This window comes from Barbatula barbatula, assembly GCF_947034865.1.
Source record: "Barbatula barbatula genome assembly, chromosome: 4".
Lineage (NCBI taxonomy): Eukaryota > Metazoa > Chordata > Actinopteri > Cypriniformes > Nemacheilidae > Barbatula > Barbatula barbatula.
This window is the reverse complement of record NC_136768.1, coordinates 9,168,081-9,193,908: the sequence shown is the minus strand read 5'-3', so window position 1 is coordinate 9,193,908 and position 25,828 is coordinate 9,168,081. Positions and strand designations below refer to the sequence as shown.

At 38.1% G+C, this 25,828-nt stretch overlaps 1 protein-coding gene across 9 annotated transcripts in view; it reads right to left on the bottom strand.

Annotated features, from left to right (window-relative positions):
• Positions 1–25,828, bottom strand: part of cacna1c (calcium channel, voltage-dependent, L type, alpha 1C subunit) — a 91,959-nt gene that overhangs the window by 5,799 nt on the left and 60,332 nt on the right. For 4 of the 9 annotated variants that reach the window (XM_079454672.1, XM_079454674.1, XM_079454677.1 and 1 more), the window contains exons 4-31: positions 23,121–23,260; positions 22,544–22,680; positions 21,970–22,131; positions 21,682–21,884; positions 20,587–20,690; positions 19,656–19,828; positions 16,019–16,109; positions 15,370–15,396; positions 14,789–14,949; positions 13,466–13,691; positions 13,187–13,388; positions 12,977–13,097; positions 12,358–12,472; positions 12,029–12,149; positions 11,564–11,633; positions 10,725–10,851; positions 10,471–10,600; positions 10,111–10,379; positions 9,274–9,361; positions 9,045–9,152; positions 8,391–8,443; positions 8,157–8,303; positions 7,717–7,918; positions 7,468–7,626; positions 7,272–7,382; positions 5,761–5,844; positions 561–698; positions 210–275 (exon numbers count right to left, since the gene is read on the bottom strand). In XM_079454672.1, the coding sequence (XP_079310798.1) occupies positions 210–275; positions 561–698; positions 5,761–5,844; positions 7,272–7,382; positions 7,468–7,626; positions 7,717–7,918; positions 8,157–8,303; positions 8,391–8,443; positions 9,045–9,152; positions 9,274–9,361; positions 10,111–10,379; positions 10,471–10,600; positions 10,725–10,851; positions 11,564–11,633; positions 12,029–12,149; positions 12,358–12,472; positions 12,977–13,097; positions 13,187–13,388; positions 13,466–13,691; positions 14,789–14,949; positions 15,370–15,396; positions 16,019–16,109; positions 19,656–19,828; positions 20,587–20,690; positions 21,682–21,884; positions 21,970–22,131; positions 22,544–22,680; positions 23,121–23,260 (3,735 nt within the window). Of the gene's footprint in view, positions 1–209; positions 276–560; positions 699–5,760; positions 5,845–7,271; positions 7,383–7,467; positions 7,627–7,716; positions 7,919–8,156; positions 8,304–8,390; positions 8,444–9,044; positions 9,153–9,273; positions 9,362–10,110; positions 10,380–10,470; positions 10,601–10,724; positions 10,852–11,563; positions 11,634–12,028; positions 12,150–12,357; positions 12,473–12,976; positions 13,098–13,186; positions 13,389–13,465; positions 13,692–14,788; positions 14,950–15,369; positions 15,397–16,018; positions 16,110–19,655; positions 19,829–20,225; positions 20,330–20,586; positions 20,691–21,681; positions 21,885–21,969; positions 22,132–22,543; positions 22,681–23,120; positions 23,261–25,828 lie in introns of those variants that run through there. The other 5 variants (XM_079454675.1, XM_079454676.1, XM_079454680.1 and 2 more) reach the window with 4 other exon arrangements.

Sequence of the window (25,828 nt, the reverse complement as noted above, 5' to 3'; positions counted from 1 at the left end):
TGAAGAAAATTTACATTTAGTCATTTAGCAGACGCTTTTATCCAAAGTGACTTATAGATGAGGAAACACTGGAAGCAATTATAACAACATAGGCAACAAAATACATAAGTGCATCAAACTAGTCCTTTAAAGCCTAGCACAGTATACAAAGCTAAGAATAGTGAGGTTAGTATTTATTTATTATACAAGAAGCAAGATAAAGATCTGACCTGCATCCCAATGACGGCGTAGATAAAGAACAGCATTACGATAAGCAAAGCGACATAGGGAAGAGCCTGTGAAGAAAGAGTAAATAAAACAGTAAGTAACATAAAATGTCTCTGTCTATGCTGGAAGAGACCCACAATGCATTGCTGCTTGACTCTAACAATAAACCAGTGAAAGAAAAAACACGAATGCAAGTCTATTTTTATTGTGATTGCAGGTGTGTAATGACGTCGTGTATTCTCTGCACAGCCAGACCGTAAGTGTCAGCATAAGGTCTGTTCCACATTGCTGCTAATGTTGATCATCAATCACCCAAACAGACCAAAAAAGCAACCAAACGTCCTTTATCTCACCTGAAAGGATTTAATGAAGGTCCAGAGCAGCGTCCTAATGCCCTCTCCACGGGAAAGCAGCTTCACCAACCTCATGACGCGGAACAGCCGAAAGAACGTGATGGAAATCCTGGCGTTATCTTCTGTGTTTTGAAGGCCCTTTTTTTAGCACAGACACATATTCGTGTTCATGGAAAGGCACACAAACAAAAACAATTCAAACTGACACACACATTGACGGTTAATACGTATACAAAAGAATATTCAACATTTCCACTGATGAAAAACTACTGCGAGACGGATGTCTGGTGACTTTATGACAACATGATAATGAATGCAAAGCATTTAAAAATGCCCGGCGCAAAACGAAACATCACTGAAATAAAAATCGAATTGAATGTAATCCTCATTAATATTCTACTTTGTGGAAGTATGCTATGTTTAAAGATAATATGATTTATTTACTGTTAACAAAAATAGAAACCACAAACACACAATCTCACAAATGTGACTTTTCACCTTTTCCTAATAATATTTACTTAAACTTACGTAAATATATTCTTTCTAGTGTTGTAACGCTGCTATAAAGACCCCATGAAATCAAAATAAATGCTTTTTGGGGATAATTCACCCAAATTTTATCTCAAACCTGTATGACTTTCTTTCTTTTGCTGAACACAAAAGAAGATATTTTGAAGAATGTTGGTAACCAAACAACACCGACTTTCATTGTATAAATATATTTTTTGGGTGAACTGGCCCTTTAAGTCTATAACTTTGTTCAGGAGTGCATGAACAGCATACAGCCTTCATTGACAGAATTCACTTTCAACATATGAACACGGTTTAAAATGTATATCGGTTCCTATCTGAGAAAATGAAAATCAGAATCTTTGCCTAATACCAAAGTTGTTTATAGCTGTACCATTAATGAAACAATTTCGTGGGATCTTTAAAACACCACATTTCTAACTTGTACGGTCACACACACTGCACAAGCCTGCCAAAAACATCAATCCAAGCATAAATGGGAATAAGCTTCATGCAAGTGGACATCGCACAGAAAACCACACATCTATTCTCAAGCCTCCGGCTGATTCCAGAGCTTTACCAACTCTGATGATTAACACCAAAGTTCATCAGCCGGGGCGGCACTGCACCACACACACACAGGGCGATGACCATGTGACTACAGTGCACCAATGGCAGCCTAAGGGAGGGGAGAAGTCGAGAAGATAGACAAACCACCAGCATATACACGTGCCTGCCCAATGCCACAGTTATGAGAGAGAACACGTGTGCTCATGCTTAGGTCACATGACGAATGATGGTTGGTGATAGAGAAGTAGAAGAGATGGCAGGGTGGAATGAGAGGTGAGAGGGTGGCTTTCGGTTACCGTTGGTCCGTACCATTGGTCTTACCACAGAGGAGGGGGGAGAGGAGGAAGGGTCAGCTGGCTTTAAAGAAAGGCAGACAGATCAAAGCTATAGCAGCGCCAACCACCCACCATACACCTGCCAAAGTGTGTGTGTGTGTGTGTGTGTGTGTGTGTGTGTGCGTCTTTATGTTCAAGGCTTAACAATAAGAACGTTTCTGCTGGACCAGAGAATCATCATTACTGTTGAGCCCTGATATTTGTGAGAATGTGTCTGTAGGTGTGCTTGAAGTGTTTTTGTTGGGTTTCTTGCAGGGGAGACGCCTCATAGCACATCTGTCTTTCTGCCAGCTGAGGGCGCTACAACACATGGTCCGTGTAGGGAGGAGCCATATGCTGGTCTGCAGCCAGAAACTGGAGGATGAGTGACACACGCAGACACATGCACAGGATCGACATCTATGGTATACGTTGAGACTCTCACAAGTTGAGATTCTCCCAGCTCGGTCTTGTGTGTGTGTTAATGTGTGTGTATGACTGTGTGTGTAGGTGTGTGTTGAATTTCTACATGCAGAGAGACCGATTTCTAAATCCCCTGCAGTGTCTCGCTAGTTTGAAATATTTGGTTAATTTAAATGGTTTAAAATAGTGAACAAGATTCAGCAGAACTGCAGAGGATCTGGCAACCCCAACCATGCATGTAGCAAACAGATCTGGGTCAATGGTATAACTCACTACAAACGGGTGAATCTCACGGAACCGGTCAAGACAATATTTGTGAGCATATTTCAACCCAAAATCAAAAGAAAGAAATAGTAGATTTTGCTTTAAGGAAATTAAGCCCATTTTTAGGACCGGTTAAAATGTTTAATGCATTATGACCACTAGGCATATTTGCCGCCCAATTCTCAAAATCATAATCTTATAATCATTTTATCAGTTCAAAAAAGTATTGTTATTGTAGTTTCTGTTTTACTGACTAAAATGTATGCTACAGTTAAAAGTAAGTTTTATCTACACTATATAAAGTAAATATTTACATATGTATCAATAAATGATATTACTACTCTCTATTAAGAAATGAAGAATACATTTGGACACAGTCAGGTGGCAAATATGCATAATAGAGAAAAATACAAATGTCATTAAAATAGGCTTGAATTTGCTTCTCCGCAACATTTCATATATTTCAAATATTGAATTTAACTTTTAATTCTGAGGTGAAATGCGACCTGATCATTTTGTCGTGAGATTGACCCAAATGTGCATGTGTGAGACAGTTGTCATGATAAAAATCACTTTCAGGGGACTGTTCAGTATCACAGACATGATCTCACATTGCACGGAGATTCGGCACAAACTGGAAAACACTGCCCCCTGGAGGTTGGCCAACTGAGAGCAATAAATTCAATACTTTATCGTCTTAATTTGCTCATCTGGAATGGACCAGCCAATAGCTATCCCCACAGGGGGCAGGCCTTCCCAGAATGCCGTGCGGGCATACAAAGAGCACCAAAGAAAAGAGAGAAGAGACAGACAAGAACATTGATAAAGGAGAGTAATGCAGATCAGAGAGAAAGAAAAGAAGAAACATTCATAGAGAAGGATGCAATGTGGCATCGTCAGCAAGACGAGGCTGGCAAACACTCCCATCACTCCACCCCCCGCTGCTGTCCAATCAGACGGTGAGAATGACACAGCGCCTCCAACAGGCAGGGAGGATCAGACACTGAGAGGAGCAGAGCGGTCTCAGGAGGAGGAGGGGACACAATAACCCTTTTTCTAATGAAGAACAGAGTCGTGGGACTTCGCTCTATAATCTCCTTATGGCACTGAGAGGAGGAACTGGCTATCAGCACGGATTCATAACTATGATATGTCAGATGGCTAATCGGATTAGTTTAACGGGTTAATGAATCATGAAAAAGTGCTCAGAGTTTTCTCAAGGAAAAAAATAAGAGGGAAAAAAAACAATCGAAACACAATGCTGGGTTAAAGGTCATGCTTTCATTTCAAATCAGATGCTGGATGAAGAGAAAACTCCAACCAAACCAAACCCAGTCAGTGCTGAAATGGATGTGTATAGCGAACAGGGTGTTCATCTCTGAAACAACAGCTGTCAATCATAAATGACCTTCATACACATCGTATAATCAGAGAAGGTTAGATAAAACTTGTGTAGCTCAAAATGAACCCTCAGCTTTGTAAGTAAATAGCTTTATTAGACGAGCTTTAGAAATGCTTGATTCTGATTGGTCTAAAGCAGCACACTGCTAATATTACTGCAAAGTGCTAGACTGTGACTGCTAAAGTACGCCATTTATCTCATTGGTGGCACATGTATGGTTCAGCTAGGTAATAAATTCAGTGTAATGGTAAAACAATAATTTGAACATTCATTTCAATGTTAAATCAAAATAATTGTGGCAATGCAAGTTATAAAACTTATAACTCAAGTTATAATAGAAACAATTTATGTATGTATGTTAAATATGTGCTTTTGTTGTCTTAAAGACTTAAGAAATGTCTTTTTAAATGATTTTTTTAAGCGCCAGAAATGCAAATTAGCATATTGTTGCTGTCCTAATAGGATTTACAAATTTTTTGTGTTAATTTGCTTATTTTCACACAGTTTTTTAATACCAAAACAGTGTGTAAAAACTTGCCACAAAAATGTAAGCACATTTTAAATACTTTCAAAAACTGTGTGCACAAATTAAGTAAAATACAACACAAAACAATTAAGTAAATCCTACAATAAAAAAACGTACAAATACAATCCAGGTCCAAAATCAAAATCAGTAAAGAACTAACAGTATAAGTGATATCTAACAGAAATCAATATTTTACATTTGTGAAACTAGAAACAAAATACAGCAATTAATACCTGGATCAAAAATCCGATTTTTCTCCTCAAATATGGGCTCTTCTGTTAAAATGTGTTTAAAGGTTTATGGATTGACTCAACAGTAACAAAACCGTTATCATGTCACTGTTCAAGTTGTGAAACAATCTATCTTCCAAAACGCAATAAAGAACCAAATACTGTCCACATTGGTTCTGAAGTGAAGATATATCACCCTGAAGGCTATACAAGGTCATTCATGCCTATGTACTGTATGCGGGTGGAAAGTTAATGCAACTCCATCTTTGTTAGTCTGAGGGTTAGGACGGGTGGAGGCAGGCAGATTAAGAGAGAGAGATTACTTACGTTAACCTCTGTGATGGCTATATCAACAACACTACCCACTACAATAAGGGCATCAAACGTGTTCCATGCATCAACAAAATAATGCTGGACAGAAAAATGAAAAAGAAAAGGAGAGAGGAGAAAATAAGGGAGAAAACAGTTACACATGAACATTTAACTCACATGAGGAAAATCATAAAACCAAATGACGGGTGTGAGAAACCAAAGAACAAAAGAAAAGCACCAGGGACCCGTCATGCTCCACAGCGCTAGTGAAACATCCCCCAAAACCACCTTGAAAGGAACGGGCAGGGCATCTGGGTTAGTTCAGGTGTGAGTGTTAGTTACAACAAAAAACGTATAATCGCAGCCTGCAAGAAGAAAAAAAAACAAGTGCGCTCCCTCCCTTTCGCAGGTCTACCTTCCCGTACCCCTTCCCAGCACGTGTGCACTAAACCTCTCGCCACCAGAGGGCGATCTGCCACAGCAGCCATCTTGAATAGGGAACGAAGAGCCAAGAATGATAGAAAGCACAGGGGAATGAAAGACAGCAGAGATGGACAGAAGAGCAAGAGAGAGAAAGAGAGAGAGGGAGAGAGAAAGAGAGAGAGGGAGAGAGAGAGAGAGAGAGAGAGAGGGGTGGCGATGTACTTACGTTGATCTCACTCAGAATGACGTCTATAATGCTGCCAATAACGATGAGGAAGTCAAAAACATTCCAGGGGTCACTAAAGTAACCCTACACAGGACGAGGGGAGGGTGGGGGTGAGAGAGGGCAGTTAGAGATGCAGAATTGACCATCACACTAGCGCTGCTCATACCCATAATGCATGAGCACAATCAATATCTCAAACGCTTGTTCGACAGCAAAATCATCTGATCGATATTCCCACTCGGTTCAACTTTATTTTATGCTTTGCTGTTTAACGGTGAATCCATATGTTTGTATCTCCATGGGAAATGCTGTTTGATTCGTGTTTATGTTCTCATTTACTGGGGTACAAATGAAATAGTTTTTTAGAAGAAGCTCGGGACCGCCCTCTCAACTTGAGCGATTGCGAGCGCTCAAAAGAAAATGTGTGCCGTCTGTACTTACACAATATCTGATTTGTGCTTAGTAGGCCAGGAAAACCCTTTAATGGATTGGAAATTGCTGCCAAGTTATGCGAGACATAGAGCTATTTAAACAGCGACTATTGGAGCTGTCTAATATCTTGAGGCAGATGAGCTGTGACTTCGGAGTGTCTCTCTACTCTTATGTTTTCAGGAAAACGTGACGTCAATCCTCATTTGGGGCAAAGTTGGGATGCGATCGGGGTAAAACATTAGAGGTCAAAGGTATTATATGGTTAAATAAGCGAGGTCTGAGATTTCTGATGTTTAGCAGTATTTTATCTATGTACCGCTAAAGTGAAATGAAAAAAGCCCAGAGGACACCTGCAAAATTGGTAATAAAACAGCACACAGTAACTGAACACTGTGAAGACAAGAAACTTATTTCACTCAGTGCATGCTGGGTAACAGCCCTAATGACATTACAAACATATTTGATTTGTTAAACTAAATCAAATTGAGTAGGGCAGTCAAACGATTAATTGAGATTAATCACATCCAGAATAAAAGTTTCTGTTCTCCTGTATCTGCATCCTTTGCATTCATTTTTATAAAAGTTCAATAAACGGATTAAGCAAAAACAAGTTTGTGTTTAAATAATGTCTGTGTACTTTGAATATTACTTTTGTATTTATAAACACATACACTTACATGTATTTAGGAAATATTTAGATGTAATTATTTACAAATAAAAATAAACGTTTTTATATTTTTAAATAAATGCATGTATGTGTATGCGTTTTTTAAATACAAAATTAATATTCACAGTGACACATTTTGTAAACAAACTTTATTTATTGATGCGATTAATCGCGATCAATCGCTTGACAGCCCTAAAAATGTAAAGAAATCTTAAAAATAAGGAACTACTATTTGAATCTCATGAAACAATCGTTGTGAAACGATTTGCAAAATATATTTCCTGTGTGTAGAGACATTTCTGGACACGTTTTAAAAAAGAATAATCACGCATGTTAATCTATGGCTTTGAAATCAGAAGGGACGTGGCTTATTGAGGGTGTGTCTATAAAACAAGCTGTGTGAAGATCGTACCCTGGGTTTGAAGGCAATGAGTTTGAGGATCATTTCCACAGTGAAGAGGCCGGTGAACAACATATTAAGAATATTCATGGCTTTGTTGAACGACTGAGATTGACCATGATGCTGTAAACACAAACCAGCAAATACGTTTAAAAAAACTGAATTCAGTGCATATCTATTTATCGATAGATTAATAGAGCACACTGACCTGCATGGCCAGGCAGATGGTGTTAAGCAGGATAAGGGTGAACATCAGGTATTCGAAGTAGGTGGAGTTCACCACGTACCAAACTTTGTACTGATAAGGGTTTTTAGGGATGTATCTGCGCAGGGGGCGGGCCTTCAGGGCATATTCCACACACTGACGCTGTACACATACAAAATGTTTGAACATGTTTCTATAGACCAAAACGGATATTTCAAACATCACCAATAAGTATTATGTGGACATGGATACCTGATTCTTGTCCAGCTCACAGTTTTTGTACTCTTGTTCTCCCTGTTCCTGAAACGTCACGATGACGAAACCTACGAATATGTTCATCATGAAGAAGGCAATGATGATAATATAGATGATGAAGAATATAGAGATGACCACGCGGTAGTTGTAGATCGGACCGATATCCTCCGTGTGGGAGTCTATGGCTCTGTAGAGCAGCCTGTTGTGAAAAAACACATTTATATTTGACTATCACTTTTTTTTAATTGTATTATTTTTTCTTTATTTCAAATAACTGACTGTTTTAATATTTTAGATGTTGCCAAACTATCAAACTTAAAATGGTCCTAACTTGCTAGTATTAATATTGACTATTTAAACAGAACTCAAATGGGCTCCCTGTGTGAGTTTGTACCACACCAGTGTTTATGTGATGTGTTTATGTGTTTATGTCGCACCCTGGCCAGCCCTCGAAAGTGGATACAGCGAACAGTGCCATCATGCCCTGCAGAACATCATCAAAGTTGAAGTCACTGTTCTCCCATGAACGCGGAGCTTTCTCTGGCTTTCCAACATTCCCGTCTTTGTATAATATGTAAGACCCCCTAAAACACACACACACACATGATTATATTTTCTGTGGTTTATTTATGGAAATCTTACATTTGCATTCCCAAATAAAGTGATGTTACCTGCACTCTGACTGTGTCTGTTTGGAGGAGTCCGTGCAGTAGAAGAATTTGCCCTGGAAAACAAGCAAATATCAGGTAAATTAATTTATAATTATTAAAATTATAAATTATTAAAATTATAAATCAGTTAAATGCGTTTATTAAATATTTTAGCTAATAGGGGGAAAACTTCCGCTCTCTCGTGAAACCAACACGGAAGTGACAAACTGCAATTCATCGACTGGCCACTAGAGGCTGGCTCCAAAACAGAGCAGAATTTTATTGAGCCCCATGTTAATATGGCTAACTTTACAGTACAAAAACACATGTTCACAGCCTGGAACAAAAAATTTTGGTCTATATAGGTAATTCTGCCCTTCATGACAACTGTGAGGGAGTGACATTTTTTTATAACTATAAGCCTTAAAATTCAGCAAATTTGGTGCGTGGCCACTTTAGTGAAAAGTGGTTTCAGCAACCAGGCGCCTCGGCTCCGACCGCGTCCCGCCTCTCTGTCCATTTTCGATTATCTGGGAGTGATGCGCTGCTAAGATGGCGATGGCCGGCTCCGCCTACTTTAGGCTTCGTTTTTACTCCTCACAAACCTACGGGTGACGTCACTGACACTATGTCCATATTTTATACAGTCTATGATTGTGACATATGAGACCTCACCTTAAAAAGCTGCACACCAATGCAGGCGAACATGAACTGCAGCAGCGAGGTGACAATGACGATATTCCCGATGGTGCGGATGGCTACAAACACACACTGAACCACATGCTGTGGAAACAAAAACACACCAAATTTAAAATAAATGATACTCTGCATCTCCCTTATGCTATATAGAAATAACAATAAGTGTTTTTGTAATAAAAGTCTTGTAATGAAGAGAGAGACTCACTTTGAGACCCTTGGCCCTGTTGATCGCTCTCAGGGGCCTCAACACTCTCAGCACTCTGAGAATCTTCACCACATTAATGGCACTTGACCTGTGAATCACAGCACAGTCCGGCACCACCAATCAGAGCGGCTAATTACTGATCACATGACACACGCAACACTATCAGTAGTAACTGGTTGTCTTGATTATGAAATCGAAGTTGACTAATTTACACAACAATATAACTGCTATAAAAATGTCTGGGTTTAAAATATCACTACAATTAAAATAACTACTATATTCATTTTATTTGATAAATAATTGTATTTATTTAAATTATTTACATTTTATATTTAATGAGATATTTATGTATTATTTGTATCTAGTATTTATTTAGTATGTATATTAATTGCATTTTAATTTTTTTTTGCATTTTATTATTATTATTTATTTATTATAAAATTATAATTATTTTTCATGCCACAGTTTATATGACTAAACTATATATACTATTATTATTTTTTGTTTGCATATTGTAGTTTTCTTAAAATGAAGTTCCTCCACATTTATTACAGACCTGGGTTTAAATAAACCGTTTTTCATGTTAAACCCTGAATTTGAGCTTGTAAACCATGAAAAAAGTGTTTCATATCTTAATTCGAACATTATTCATGTTGCACACACTCCGGCTCAGAGAGGAAATTGAATACCGCTAACCTAAGGCTGTTATTTTGTCAGTGTCATTGTTTCAGAGCAACCTGATTGGCTGGTCATGAAACAATGTCATTGGATTGGCAAAAAGACGGATACGCTATTGGTCAGTTTGTTAGTAGCTGGGAAAATGATGCATGTACTCACTGAATTCCGGAGGAGATCAGAGACACACTGACCACCACCAGATCCAGAATATTAAAATAATTCCGACAAAATGAACCCTTATGTACGAACGCTCCGTACGCCGTCATCTGAGAGCAAGCATACACAAATGACAGTGAGAAGGTTATAGTATGAAACATATTATTAACATGCAATGTTTTAACTGATGCACCTTTAAGATGTAAATGTACCTTTAACATGATCTCTATGGTAAAGATCCCTGTAAAAACATAATCTGCATAGCCTAAAATCTACCGGAGAGAGATAGAGAGAGACACTTAGTAAAGCCTTAGAAGAGCAGCGCCATTAACACAATGTGTGTGTCGGTGTGTTTGTGTATACCCGATTCCTGAATGAGTCATTCTTCACTGGATCTTCTGCTGCCAGTGCAATACTGCTCAGCAGTATAAAAAACAGGATTAAATTGGTGAAAACGTTGTGGTTTACAATTTTATGACACAAAACCCTGAACCTACAAAGAGAGAGAGAGAGAGAAAAAGGGGTCTGAGTGGAATTTTGAACATGGGGTGCAAGTAAATACTACGTATTGTAATCCGCCAATGTGACAAATAAAGGTGTGTTTGGGTTTTTTATACTTGTTACTGGGGCTGAAAATAAAGAAAGCTCTGGCCTCTGGCATGGGAATGGCTTTCTCTTTCAGCTGATCGTCTGAGAGCGGCCTCGGACGAGGTCCTATTGGCATCTCAGGTTCCTCCTCCTCTCCTACAAAGAAATGAGACCCACACTAGCATTATCGTATGAGGAATATCAAAGACATTTACAATATATTTTTTAAAAACCAAGAAAATAATTTAACATCCTAAATTATCTGGGCTTTAAAAAACCTTTTCTATATTTTCCAGAAATGTAGAATGGCCACTCTTTACATAGTTGGTCACTTTTCAAACAAGATTGCGTGCCGTGTTTCAAAAACAACGATTCAAAATAGGCGTCTATAAAATAATAATATGTCTTTCGGGAAAGTGTTGAGTACTGTACTCTGACTTTCAAAGAACCTTCATACAGCATTTTTACAAACATGCACATTCCGAACACTATGTTCTTTTTTTCATCATTTTATTTTATTCTTTGTTCTTGATAATCAAGTGTAATTTTAACTCATGGGAACATGCTTTGCACAAGCCTCTATGGGCTACTGGTACTTTCCCAGAACTTCTGTCCGTTTCTAAAATGTACTGTACTTTATTTTCCTGCTTGCGTCTTGGACGTGAATAAATAAACAAACATGAATAGTACCAATGGACCGAAAAATGTGGTGAAGTTTGGTGAATAAGCAGAGTAAAGAGAAGGAATCTTTGCTCAACCGAAGAATGATTCACGATAATTGCTCCCCAAGCTGAATTGAACAGATTTTATCTCTTGTGTAGTTCTCGTCATTTCTCCATAAAAAGTTAAACACTTGCTCTTGACGCACCTGGGAGATCGTTCACAGGATATGGATTCTTCTCCTCGTTCCCTTCACCTGTGTACTCATCAATGTTGATCTAAAATCAAGCAAAAAACGAAATGACAACAAACATGTATCAAAGAAATTACAAAGTAACTGTTCACATTCATAAATGTCTGCATAACTTAATGTACAGTATTTAAATAAAAGATTATTAATTAATAAACACAGTTTTGGTTGCAAAATTGGTTATAAAAAACCTGTGATCGCACATTAATTGATTTTTGTATTAATATGCCAAGTTGCCAACATGAATAACATACAGTAAAGGCATAATAAACTACATAGCTTGGCAGAAGGAATGCTTTTGTCATAATTATTCATGATAAACCTTATATTTATTGCACATTAGAGTCTCTTAATAATTGTGTTATTTTCTCCATCTATTCGTATTTCCGTCGTAGTCTGTTTTATAGCATTTTTGCTAGTCACCTTGGTGGCAGTCTGCGTCTCTCCATCCGAGGTGATGGATTTCAGTTCAATCTTCTCCTCTTTCTTCTCAACCTCCAGTCGAGCTTTCTCCGAGTTTTGGCGCTTCTCTGGACTAGCCGTCCTGTGAGGCAAAGGCAGAAATCACACCATAAATGTGTGTATGAGCCAAACGCTTCTGTAATACAATATTTCATATTTTTTCAGTGTTAACCTAAAGGAGTAATAACTGATATTGTTTTAATGAGGTCATTAGGTTACAGACAAGAAATCATCAAAGGAAGATTTTATGGGTCCTGAGGACAATAAAAAAGAATTGCACTCATTTGAACCTGGCCAGCTTCTTTCTCTCTTTCTCCTCCTCTTCCTCTTTCTGCGCTGACGTCAAACTCTCGGCATCTGCCAGGTTGTCCACGGCAATGGCCAAGAAGACATTCAGGAGGATGTCTGGTTAGAGTTCAGGATCAGGTGCTAGAATCATGAAGACTTTTGAAGCTTATTGGGAATGTGTACTGTTCTGTTAAATGTGTTGTTTGGATCGTTCGATAGAACGGTTTGCCAAATGAAATGTAAATGTTTGGTATTATATTGCGTTACGTTAATTTGCGCTTGGTTCATGTCATGTTTTGCAAGCAGTTTTGTTGTGTATTTGATTACGTCTTGTATTTTATCCCCTATTTGGTGAACATAGTCTGTTAAAGGCCGCTGTTCAGCAACTTAATTAAAAGTTGATAATTAAAAATTAAAGTCTCATTGAGTTGTGCATTAAAAATTTACATCTTATCCTGGAGCAAATTCTTCCTCTAGAAGATAAATTCTTTGCACAGCGATACACACAGTCACAAGCTGAACCGGTGATTTGCATCCCATTTGTAGCCAGATGTGTATGTGTATTGACGAATCAGCATCCAGGAATAGAGTTTTGTGTCAGAAACAGGCCGCGAAGGATACAGTTTCCACAGATGAAGAGGATGATGAAGTAGATACAGACGAGCATTCCAGGGAAGGACGGTCCTCCGTACGCCATAATGCCATCATACATCACAGAGTTCCAATCCTCTCCCGTCAAAATCTACCATCACAGCATTAAAAAAACATTAACATCAACCAAACAGGTGTGTGAAGACGTTTTTAAAAAATGTCACGTGACTGCAGCAGAACCTGAAAGACGGTTAGGAGAGACTGGGGGAAGTTATCGAAGGTGCTGCGGCGTGTCTCGTCAAAGTTGAACTTTCCGCCGAAGAGCTGCATGCCGAGCAGACTGAAGATGATGATGAACAGGAAGAGCAGCAGGAGCAGGGAGGCGATCGAGCGCACCGAGTTCAGCAGAGACGCCACTAGATTACTGAGAGAGTTCCAGTACCTGAAAGAGGACAGTCAGTGTTAATACAGTAGTCCAGCATGCACACTTAACGTGATCCGTGTGTTTGTGTCACGCACCTGGTGATCTTGAATATGCGAAGCAGGCGTACGCAGCGCAGCACTGAGATGCCGAGGGGTGACATGATCTTTGTTTCTACCAGAATGGTCTCTAGAATCCCACCGCACACCACAAAACTGTCGAAGCGGTTGAAAAGAGAGACAAAATATGCCTGTAAACCCAGGCTGTACGTCTTCAGCAGCATCTCACCGGTGAAGAGAGCCAGCAGAACCTTATTGGCAATATCTGTAAACACATAAACAACCATTCGCTAACAAAAACTGATGAAAAGGGAAGAACCTCAATCTGAAAATCATGAGGCTATTTAAAATATTACTACATTTAAATATACTAAATCTACTTCACTACAACAATTAAACTATTTATTTTTAGTTAAGATTAAGAATGTACTGAACTTGTGTCTTTTAATACAGCATTGCAGTGTATTATTTAGAAAGTGAACAACTAAAAACTAACCAACTTTATGAATTGTTTCACTTGGCTCTAAGGCCTGGTTTCACAGACAAGGCTTAGTTTAATTTAGAAGATATTTATGTCGCTTTTATAAAAATGCATCACTGGTGTGCATCTCGAGACAAAACAATGGCACTAATATAATTTAAGATATTTCTGGGCAAGTTATATTGAGTTAAGACGGTCAAACATGAATTTTAGTCTTGGACTAGCCTTAAGCCTTGTCTATTAAACCGGGCCTATGTGTCTTAAATCAACAAAAATGGCCTGAATAGTTAATTTCTTCTGAACTGTAAAGTTGTCTAAATGGTCTTTTTATCTTTAGAAATACAATTCTAGGTGGATGGATTTATTTTTGCAACACATATGTTTGTTTTTTTCTTTATGTAAAAAAAATTGTAACTACAAACATTTGTACGCGTGTCATTTGTTAGGTTTCATCTGAGGAACGCACCTGGCTGTGTTTTCATAGAATTTATTTTATATGAATTTTTTTATTAATATTACTGTATATTATTATTTGATATACATAACTGCTCTTTATCAGCCTACTACTTAAACTGAGGCATTTATTGAAAACAATTAGGCTTAGACACATTTTATTTAGCCACCTGTTTGTCTAATAATGAATGACAGAATAATTCGGAAAAAGCTTCTGCAATTCTGTTTGGTGCCCCTAGAGGCACAAAAATCACACTCTGCATATTAAACTGTTACATATTTAAACAGCCAAGGTATTAGTCTTGCATTTAAAAACCTAGCGTATTATAGTGCCATTTCTTTATATAGCTGCAGTTAAGTGGTGTTTATTTATACAGCTAGAGTTATGTAGGACTGTTTATTTTAAAGTCTACAGTAATGCACTGTACCTTGTACATTGGTGAGCCACTCTGGTTGCTGATGGTGCTCAGAGGCAATGGTTAGCGTGTTCAGAAATACCAGGAAAATGACCAGCCAGTAAAACATGTTCGACTTCACGGCTGCGCGACACTTGCGGCGACACAACCGATTCCACCGTCGGGAATAACGACTATGAAGATACAGAGAGAGAAAGAGACAGAGAGCAAAAGGGATATAAGGCAATCCTTTATTAATGTAGGATTAGACGTGGCCATTCTTGCAAAGCAGAGATAATCTTTTTTTAGTATCCCATAGTTGTGATTTCTGCTATAATAACACTATTAATATTCCTAAGTATGTTTTAATGGCAGGGACAGAAATGCTCCAGCATCAAATTCTTCTACAAATGTAGATCTATAGCAAACAAATCTAATCTGAATAATAAAAGCAGTCTGAACCTGTTAATGTGTCAGAGGGCAACCGTGATGATCAAAACACAACACTGGCATCGAAATACGTACCAAACGGATGCACACAAACGCACAAATATACAATATGAGGAGCAATAATGAAGGCACGCTCGCCTTCAGACGGCATGTAATGTACTAACCTGAATTTGGATTTGGAGATCCTATTTCTGGAATGGAAAACAGAATGTATTATACATACAGAACAGACACGACATCATGAAGGACAGCGTTTCCACAGAGACAGCAGAACTGGGGTGGCAGGCAGGTGACCCCGCTCATACATCATCAGTGTGTTACAGCCTCTTTGCGAGGAACGAAAGATGAGCGGGAGCAACTGCGTGCCGATAGGATTAGATAGATAAGATAGATAAGAAAAATAAGAAAGATAGATAAGAAAGATAGATAGATAAGAAAGATAGATCTATATGAAGTCGAGTTTTACTTCATAGAGACTGTATGAATACAGTGTCTTCATGTCTGATATGAATAACAATTTAACTGACAGCAGCAGACAAAAACATTTGGCAGACAACACAGCGCACAGTGAAAGAACAACATTGAAGATCACGGGAGCGAGAGAAGACACTCATTGGGCCCTTTTGACCATGCGTACTTCTGTAGTAAGCATCAACTTATCTCAGATAGCATCTTGGGCCTCTTTCTGTAAAGGTCTGCCTATAGATCATATACTCAAAACACTTATATTTTTATTTGTAAATGTAACGAAGAAAAAGAGGAAAAAGAAGGAAACAGAAGATCAGGAAAGAAGGTGATGATGTGGAGACTTACGCCATGCGGGTGCAACAGGTTTCTCCCTCCATATCTCCGGCTGGAGCATTATCAGTGTTTACGGACTCATTTTCACTGGCCGGCATACTCACTGCGAGAGAGACAGAGAGGAAGGAGGGAAGAGAGATGAGTTACCAGTAGAGACAATACTCATCTTCTGCTCAGAACCCATCAAAAGGCTGGTTTTCAGCAAGTCTACTCCAAATCCCTGCTAACACACTGGGTCGACCTGTAAAAGAACTCTTACATTGACATATACATACACGGTATAGGTTTCATAGGTGTTAAACCCAAACAGTTAAGGTTTAGCTAACTAGCATTGGGCAGTTCGCACCATCCGGCTAACAGCCATCATTTGTCATTTATGGTCATTTAAATAGAAACTATGTATTTTTGTAAACAACATATAAAAAGGAAATACCTTAAGTTGATTTGCAAGACGTAAACAACACTGATGCAGAAGCACTATTTCAGTTATTTTTAACAAAACACAAACATTACAAAACAAACAACATCAAACAGAACATTTACAACTGAATCTAATGTTAGACAAATGTCTAAGACTTCATTATTGATATCAAAGAAAAAACAGGAAGTGCTTCTGGACCAGTGTTGTTTACGTCTTGGAAAATAGTGTATATTCCCAATATTACTGTAGATGTCATACCACCTTTCATTAGTATTTGGAAGATTCTTGTATTTGTACTTATGTCCTTTTTATTGTCTGCACATGTTTAACTCAGGGTAGTTGGTTGATGAAGGACTTGGTATGTGCACATTCTTGTGATGTCATGACAATGGCACACGTCTTGATTCAAAAACCGTGAAGTAGAACGGCATACAAACAAGCAAAGACCGCATTCTTCCTGGGGGTCCCGCTCAAACACCCCGCACTTTATGTTAAACTGTCAATGATATGTGGATGTGTTGTTCGGAGCACAGACTCTGAAAATAAATACAAAGGAACTTACCCCTCCATATATGTCATGTTAAAAAACGGTTTTAAACTCAAATCTAAATCTACCAATCAACATGCAGGCCCGGGATTTCAGCCTATAAACATGCATGGGGCGGGGGCAAGCGGGGTCTCTGAATTCCATGCTGCATTCTCATTTGCTCCAAACTTGATCCCTAATTCTCTTTCTTAGGTCTGTCAATCATGAACAAATTCACATCATTATCCAGACTACACCAACCCTGGAAATGGGATTATGGGATAACGGTTGATTGGATATTCTAAGAGAGGATTACAAATGTCAAACAGTGACGTTACATCATCTGCATGCATTGCATAACCATATGTATTTGGAAATTAACAAATTTAAGACAAACGTTTTTTTTATATTTTAGCGAAAATGCAACTTCTCTGTAAACAGATCCAAGCACGGACAAAAAGCAACATGCGTCACTGTCAAGAGACAAAATGCCCACGATCCCTTGCAAAAACACCTTATAATAGCTGTCAGAGAGAAATCAGAACCTCAAGAGTCTCAGAATCACCATCTAAACATGGTTTGCACAGCAGAACTGTTTCTGTCTGGACATCACATGCAGCTCGCGTCACTACACAAGCCTGATGTGTTTTAGAAATTTAACACAATAAAAATAACACTCTGATTAAAATACCTGGAGAAAAAATAAAACGACATGCTACAAGTCCAGATATTTCAAACAGACAGTCTCCTGCAACCCAAACAGAGCAATGAGTTCAAATTTCAAAACACAGATTTTCATGCCCGTCATAGTATTCTACTAGTGCTACCCGTCACCCTGCCGTACCCCTAATGCCCTGATAGAGGTATCGGAGGGTGGGCCAAGACACCAGTGTAAAAGGTTCAAGAGTGCCTGATGCACTTTTGCCATGCACGCTTAAAAGTAAACCGTGGTTGCTATGGAGACGCACACGCCTTACGAAGCAGAGCCGCTTTTTTCTTCACTGCCCCACGGATGTACTGTAAACGGTTCTTTCCTGGAAACAACAGAGCAAGACTAAAACAGTCATGGGCAGACAGTCACTTACACACAAAGAACAAAGAAAAGGATTGAGACGCCACGGTCTCTCACTCTCTATCTACCTATTTATTACCGAGTGAGGCGGTTACATCCAACAAAAGAAAAAAGACAAGCAAACAGACATGTCATGGGTAAGGTCTGCACATACACAATTACTGCGAGTATATTCCTGGCTTCGCTTTGCTCATATCTATAACTATTAAAACTGTAAATAACAGTAAATGTTTCATTGCTTTGGCTCAGTTCTGTTTTTCTCCCACTAGGGATGTGATTTAAGTTGAAGCTGCATGCGTGTTCCTATCTGATCTCCATTAATAAACTGGAGTGAGAATTCACAATCTCAAGCTCCGAAAGGGAAAAGTCCAAAATAAGTTCAATATATGAACACACACAAGCTTAAATATACAGTATAAGGATATATATATATAGGATGCATTGGGGACTTACCCACAACCACTATTTATTGTTCTTAACATAAACAACTTGGTACTTTTTAATAAGCTAACCAAGGCTAAAAATAAACCAAACTTCATGTTTGGCATTTTAAATACAGTGACATCACTTAAATCTCCACTTAACCTTCAGTCAAAGAACATTTGCTTTTAAAATAAAATTTTCTGAAATTTAACGCCTACATTAATGGTAAAACCTAACCACGTTCTATAAAAACACATCCCTAACTCCCTTGCTACATCAGTCTATCAATCAAAAATCTGTAAAATACAAACCACTCAATATTTTCAATTTAGGGATGTACAGTATGTGCCATCAATCAGCTGAATTTTATTTCACAAATACAGCCACGTTTCATAAAAAAATAGAGACCATCCCAAATTTTCATTTAATCAGCATTTCTAGATGTACAGTATTGTGGCCATTCCAGTCCAGAGTCTGTTTAATTTCAACAAAATCAAACCTCGGCAGTGACAAAGTCATTAAACATCAATGTCATGCTGTCAGAGTTTCACAAGACACAGAAAACGGTGATACAAATTGAGGTTCTCATATAAGACAAGTTTTTTAATGTAACTTGTTTTATTTGCAGTATTTGAGGTCTAACAATATTTCTATTTGAAATTTGGAAGAAAATTTTAAGAAATTCACAGAATGAAACAAATTTGAATTTAACCTAAACATACTTGTAAATAGTAAATTCTGAAAGACTGAAAATAAGCTTGAAATGGTCTCTTATTCGCGGCTGTATGTATGATGCAAAAGAGATTTGAACCTTAAGCATAGTTGCTGTTTTTTTCTCAAAAAGCAAGATAGAAACAGTTCGCATAACCACGATGAATATTATCAAATCCAAACTGTTGGCAAATACTGTATGTGCGTTCATACAAAGAAACTAAGTATTAAATAATATATAAGACATTTCAATAATATTATTTCATACAGATCATTACGAATTAGGAACAAACCTTTTTTAATATTTATTAACTTAAGATGAATCTATTAACTGAAACTTCAAGATAATTTATTTTCTAAATGTTCTGCAATACTGCATCTGCACTTAACGTTTTTTACAATAAGTGTACAAAAGCTGATGGAACTCGCAACACCAGTCTCTCACACCAAAACAATATCCTCACAGTAACAAACAGACGGACATACTCGTACTCACGATTTCTAGGCTTGTCGTCATCAAGTCCCTCGTCGTCATTCTCTGGGTCGATGTCCTCTGCCTGTGTGATCCAGTCCAGGTAACCCTTCAGATCCTCCTCCAGCTGCTGTTTCTCTCGAAGTTTCTGGAAATCACCACGTGCTTTTGCCTTTTCACGCTCTTTGGAGAACTCTCTGAGAAATTATAAGAGACTTTCTGTAAATACCCATCTAAGAACTACAGTACAGTACAGTAAAAAAACTATTCATGTCACATGCAAATGAAAACATTTGAACTAAAATCATAGTAGGGCATGGCAAACACACAAATTACACTACCAATCAGATTAAGAATCAAAAAGTCATCTTTTAAAAGGGTGAAATCTCTCTCATTCTCTTACTTTCTCAGAGCTATTTCTTTGATAAGACACTAGCCTTTGATATACAGTTGTTTAGGTCTTGGAATGACATGAGGATGATTAAATATCGACAGATGTTTCCTTTTTGGATAAACTACTCCTTTCCAATGCACATCAAGACAGAGAGGGAGAGAGAGAGAGAGAGAAAGAGAGAGAAATAGAGAGTCCCTTACCCGCTTAAAACCCCAAGAACCAAATTAAGAACAAAAAAGGAGCCAATGATGATTAAAGTGACAAAATAAAGCCACGGCCAGGAATTCCCTATAGCATCATTCACCTGGGAATGGAGGCAGGAGGGGAGGAGTGTGGGGAGAGAGGGATGAGGGGTATACAGAGTTAAAGAGGGATGAATGAATGATTAGTATGTGTCTAACGCTACAACAAACCCTCTCTGGGTTTCTCTCTCGGGTTCTCTGTCTTTCTCTATCTCGCCTATTCCAGAAGAACAGCGTTTGATGGTTCAATCCGAGATCAAACTGATTGTTTTGTACACAGAACACACACACGCACAGGCGTTCGGAACATAATGCTTACCCGCTCAACACACCCAGAACCAGATTTAGAACGAAAAAGGATCCAAAGATGACCAGACTGACAAAATAAACCCACGGAAGCTCATAACCCATGGCGTCCTGCATCTGAGATGAGGAAGGAATAGTTAGAGAAAGAAAAAAGACAAGGTGGAGAAGAGCGGGAAAACCACGAAAAAGTCGAGTGCAGTGAACAGCACATGCTTGTCCCTCAGAAACTCAGAACATCAAGCAAACCTATCAAGCGTAGAGCATCTTCAATAGAGAGCGAGAGACTCAGTCGAGTCTTTTTGACTGCATTAGGTGGTGAGCCATCAATCACAACAAGTGTCTGGAAGAGTGTAGGGGACGAGGATACCGTGAAGATGGAATGTAGAGCTAAGCAGTGACATAAATCACTCTCTCACTCTCTCTCTCTCTCTCACACACAAACACACAACCCTCGGAAACTATATTCTAAACCTAACCTTGAACTAAAACATGTTGACATAAGAAATAATAAAATGCAAAACAGGATTCAAATGATTAAAAATTCTTGATCTACAAATCAGTCGCAGGATGATTCACCATATTTATGAGGGCAAACCTCTACACAAACCTTCACACACATCTCTTGTCAAATGATCTCGAATTTCTGCTAGACATTCAGAATTTGGAAAAATAAATGATAGTCATAAAATCATCATTCATCTCTTTTCTCTTGATAAGACATTTCAAAAGACAACAAGAGATTTTACTGGAAAACATAAGAAAAATACCAAGTATGAAATTCATTTTTTGGAGTGTATTGAATTTGATGTAATTCTTACCAGAATAATGTCTAGCTAATGGTAATTGAATTTTTTTTTGTCTTATAGGGGTTCTTAATAATATTTGCGATCAAGATGTAATCTCTGTTGGAAACTACGTTCCAAAGTATATTTTGGGTTGAAATCTAAAAATAAATCAGTAAATGTGACTTCCCTTAAATCTAAATTCTAAAAAGAAAATTTCATAATAATGATATTCCCCATAATTGACATGTCTCTCTATCACTTTAACAGACTTCCATGTTTTTCTCTTCTGCTCTGTGTGTAGGCTGTTACTGGAGCAGACTCACCCAGTACAGGACATCAGTCCAGCCCTCCATTGTAATGCATTGAAACACAGTCAGCATGGCAAATGCAAAGTTATCAAAGTTTGTGATTCCATCATTAGGCCCCTCCCATCCCATCATGCATTGTGTTATATTGGGCGGCGAGCAGTGTCGTCCGTGGGCGGAGCTGGGGGCACATGGGGCCGGCTTCTCCTCAGATATAGAACCTAAATGAAACAAGCCCTTCAGTCTACATCGTCAGCAAATTAAATACAACAAGGGAAAACCAAACAATGCCGCTAAATTCTCAACCTTTGTGTCCATCTCTGAAGAAGAAGCAGGTTCTGTGCATCTTGCCCATGAAGAGCTCGAGGCCGATGATGGCGTAGATGATGATGACGAACAGAACGAGCAAAGCGATGTGCAGGAGGGGAACCATGGCTTTAATGATGGAGTTCAGCACCACCTGTAAACCTGCAGTAAAACATTCAGATTTCCATTTCAACACGAGTGCATTTACAAAGTGAGTCATCATTTAAGGGTCCGTGATTATAAAAGTGTTTATGCTTATAAAATTAAAGATCAATAAGAAGGTTATAATGTATATTGAAACAATCGTTTTTGTCAAATAAACCCATATTCCAAATTGGGAAACTAACTCTTATATGATGACCCGATAAACTATATATGACCACTCAATAATTGCAGTGCAGGCTTCCCAGAAACAAGTTAATAGTCTGTGATTACTGGTATTCAGTGAAAATCGAAAACGAATGGAAGTGATGTTTTATTTACAGTAAAGTCAAATTCTTCTTCTGTTCTTCAGCCATGACTTATGGATTATTTATTCAACAATACTCAGACGATAATGTGTGAATGTACTTACTAGGTACTCCAGACACGAGTCTCAGAGGTCTCAACACTCTAAAGGCTCGCAAAGCTTTTACATCAAAACCTGCAGCCTTCCCTCCTATTGAAGTCCCACCATCTTTAGTGGCCTGCTCTAATATTGCACTGAAGAGCCTGAGAGAGAGAGAGAGAGAGATTTGACTGTAATGTTTGTACTTATTGGATGTCTTTTGTCATATGTTCAATGCTTTGGCAATATTGTAAGAACACGCAATCATGATAAGTACCTTGAAATTGAAAAATTGAGTGAGAGAGAAAGCGAGAGAAAGCGAGAGAGATTGGTAACCTTATACATTTTGACACATTCCTCATAATAGTGTTTACATTTCAGATTAATGCAAATAATAGTTGCTTTTCATGATTTCAAGTAATTGCTATTCCCACCATAAACTTTCTGCTTAATCTATTTTTCCTTTTAACTCTTCTTCTATTCTATATTACTGTAATTCTATCATTTAAAACACATATCAGAGAACACCGATGTACAGTTAAAACAAAGCTATGATATCAGTGTGGTCAAGAGGTCATGGGTTACACCGGAATGCTGCACTCACCCCACCACCACGATAATGAAATCCAACAGGTTCCAGCCATTCCGCAGGTATGCGTTAGGATGACACAGCAGCCCGTACGCAAACACTTTCAGAAATGCTTCCACCGTGAAAATAATGAGAAAGAGATACTCCACCCGTTCCTAGAAAGACAAAAAAAGAGAGAGAAAAATATATTTCTTCTCAAATTGCATAAGTCACAATATCTTTAAACCAAAATGAGTAATTTCTCAAGTGCAAGCTTTTCCCGCATCACAAAATCACAGAGTCGTTTGTCTGAATGATAACATTTTATTACAGATCAGGCCTATCGGAATAGAGCAGATGTCACACGCAAACGCACGGAACGTTGTGCTCAAGTGGATTACAGAGCAGAAAAGCCTGTTAATGCCAGTTTCAAAGTCTGCTGACTGCCGTACAATATTTCTATTATAGGATGGAAATACAGACATCGATCTCTGAGGAGAATCAAGAAAATGGATTCAGATTAAATGCGTTTCCAAACAATTTGGAACGGAAACTCTACCAACAAAAATGTACCCGCAGGATTATTTGCAAGACTATCTAGTGGAATTTTAAATAAATAAACAAATAACACTGTCCGTCTTATTTTTTTATTTTTATATTTTGTTTCTCGTATTTTGGGTGTGATTCATTGGCCAAAACACAAGTGAAGAAAGGTCAAATCTTTGTAACCATTGTGTCTCTTAAAGAGACAGTTAAAAAAAACATCATTTACTCACCCTCAAGTTGTTCCAAAGCTGTGTACATTTCTTTTGTACCGATGAACAGAGAGAAAGATGTTTGGAAGAATGCTTGTAAACGAACAGTTCTTGGCCACCATTCGGTAGCATAGTATGAAAAATAACAATGGGAGTCAAGTGTCCTAGAAATGTTTGCTTTTCTACAATCTTCAAACTATCTGAACATACAGAACAAAAAATTGATATGCTACTCAATGGTGGCCAAGATCCAAATATCTTTCTCTGTGTTCACCAGATCAAACACCTTCATACAAATTTGGAACAACTCGAGTTTATAGCAAAATAAGGCAAACTTTTAAACAGGTGCTGATTTATTTACAATATCATTATCATATGCACACTCAAAACAAAAATTAGCTTAGAATTTCCATTCTGAAAAGGATATTTAACAGAGGCTGTGAAAAGCTTTCTTTTTAAGGATCTTTTCATCTAAGCCTCATGTAGATGATCCAGAATCCACTGAAAAGCAGAGAAGCCAAGAGATGTGTTATTCCAATCAGAGAAAGACGTTTACAGAAACACTTTTACACAGAGCCAAATGTTGCTTGCGGTCTATTTAAACCGCATTAGTCACGTCGGTGTTATTTTAGTGCTAAATAACACATTCTTAAGCAAATGCGCCTAATGAAGTTAAATGAAGGATCCAGTCCAGTCTACTTAGTTTGTCACTATATGCAAATGAAATCCATTCGATCTGTTTGACTGGAGGCAGGTTGGTACGGGTGCAAAACAATCAATTTGTCATTGAAATCTACTTGCAAAACACATTACAAGGTCAATCTACCTGCCTGGAGTTACAGGGGTTGTTAAGGAATAATCGTGATGTTAATGGATTGCTCTTTAGAAACAATGATGTGAACCAAACTTATTCTAAATATCACTTTGGACAAGGTCTGGTATAAAGCTGCATAAGAATACAGCAAAAAATGAATTTGCGTTTGCTCCGTTTAGAAGGCAAGTTTATGTGAGATTGCATTATAATTTCCCTCTCAAATCGTGTTAAATGATGTTGAAGCTGTTATCACCTACTTTACTATAGACTAAACTCTTGAGATCTGGAATCAATCCAAGGCTCTTAAACGAATTAAGCTCAATTACTGACAAGAGCACTCGGTCATCAGCATAATCAACACCGGCACAATTCACATACACACACATACAAGGAAACAGTCTTACGCATTAGTAATCGCATTCAGACAAATATAATACAAAATAATACAAAATATAAACTAGAGTAAAACGTAGTATAATTTTGATGACCCGTCCTCTATTATGCAATTGTTCTGCATTGTGGTTGAATAAGAGGAACAGTAAGACGAATACCTCGGTATTTCAACTCTAGAACAGAACTCACAAATCCTGAATAACAGTGTGATATAGCCATTTAATGTTTTTCCCACTTGTTAGTAACCTTAATAATAATAATTTCCCGTTTGTTTCATGCAATGGTCAGAATGGGATGAACCCATGACCATTGTTTGTAAACACCAAGCAGACTTTTTTCCAAAATTGTTTTCAAGACAACAGCAGCACATTTTATCTGTGTCTGAGGCACACTTTTGAAATGAAAACAAAACTAAAAATAATCCCTAAAATTGCTTTAAAGAACCATGTTCCTATTTGATTGCTGAATTGCTGAACAAAATCATTTTCTAAGGTTAACACATTTCCAATTTGACAAAATAATAAATCTGACCTCTGTGTCTCTATAAAAAACTATTTTAAGAGGACAACATGCATGGCTCAATAAAACAGACACCGTCCAGCTTGGCTCTTCCCCTTTCCCCTGATTAGCTGTGTGTGGGGATGTGGCGTGAGGTCAGAGGTCGTGGGAGTTGCTCTGAGACCGCCTGATCCCCCGAGAGCCATTTGGGTTTACAAAACAAAATAAGAGCCTCGGCCATGAGCTCTGAGAGAGATGGAAATATTCCCATGGCTCGGTCTGCG